General features: G+C 72.0%; 1 protein-coding gene across 1 annotated transcript in view; it reads left to right on the forward strand.

The window, feature by feature from the left end:
• ASMT (acetylserotonin O-methyltransferase) overlaps window positions 1-1089 on the forward strand; it is a 24812-nt gene that overhangs the window by 3520 nt on the left and 20203 nt on the right. Inside the window, exons 2-3 of the mRNA XM_007958891.1 lie at window positions 424-619; window positions 730-992. Of these exons, the coding sequence (XP_007957082.1) occupies window positions 424-619; window positions 730-992 (459 nt within the window). The remainder of the gene's footprint in view (window positions 1-423; window positions 620-729; window positions 993-1089) is intronic.

Consider the following 1089-nt stretch of genomic DNA (forward strand, 5'->3'; position numbering starts at 1 on the left):
AGAGGGGCCTCCGGGCGTCACCCAGAAAACCCAGCCCCAGCGGGCAGCGTACCCCTGCCCAGAACCACCTCAGGGACCCTGCAGGACAGAGAGCCGCTCCAGAGGGGTGTCTAGGCCGTCAGTCGTCACGGGAGCAGAGTCCCAGCCACACGCGCTGGGGCGAGGCCGCAAGCACACCCGCTGGCGGGGAGCCCGTCCCGCTCACAGCGCCCCTAGACGGAGGGTCTCCGAGGCTCTCAGGGTTTACAGAGCCGACGGCCTCATCTCTCGCCCCCCGAGCAGCTGGTGGATGCCAAGGGCTGATCCTCGGGTTACAGGCCGGCGCTGTGACCACTGGGGTGGCTTTCCCACCTTCCAGGCAGTGTTCCCGGGTTGGATTCCGGCCAGGGCCCCTCACGTGCATCCCCCCCTCCGTCCCTGGAGGCTTGTGCGTGGCTCCCACGGGGAGCAGGTTTCGGTGGACTGCCACACGCTGGGAGGGGTGCCCGGGGGTACCCTCCGACACTCCCCGTGCCCCCCTGTGGAGCGCAGCAGGCTGTGCCTCTGGGCACGGGGTGGCCCTGAGTCAGGGACGGCTCGGCGGCAGCTGACAGCGCGCAGGAAAGCCCGCGGGACGCCGGTCTGCCCTCGGGGCTGAGGCAGAAGGTCCCTTTTCCAAGAGAAGGCACCGTGGGGAGCGCCTGCGGTGTCCTGCGGCCGGGGCCTCCCTGAGCCCGGTCTGCTCCCCAGGCCCCGCACAGGGCGGCCCCTGAGCGGGAGGCGGCCCCGGGGCGCCCTCCATCCTCAGGGCCCAAGGCTGCCCCGGTGAGGCCCGCGCAGGGGCGGGCGGCCGTCTCCGCTGTGGCCCGACGCCTCTCGGCTGCTGCCGGATCCGGGTGCCTGCGAGCCGCCCCTCGGTGCTGCCGTTGCCTGGAACCAGGCGGCTGGGGGCACGTGGGTGGCCAGGCGCCCCGCGTGCTCTCGGCCCTGGGCAGGCCGCGTCCCCGCAACCCGTAACCTGTTATCTAATTACAGTCGTGATAAGCCCTGGGAAGGCGGAGGGCAGGCGAGCCGAGACTCGGGGCCGCCCAGTGCTGGCTTCACGGTGAA

The sequence above is a fragment of the Orycteropus afer genome, unplaced genomic scaffold (genome assembly GCF_000298275.1).
Source record: "Orycteropus afer afer isolate SDZICR_OR568_19922 unplaced genomic scaffold, OryAfe1.0 scaffold01193, whole genome shotgun sequence".
Taxonomy (NCBI): domain Eukaryota; kingdom Metazoa; phylum Chordata; class Mammalia; order Tubulidentata; family Orycteropodidae; genus Orycteropus; species Orycteropus afer.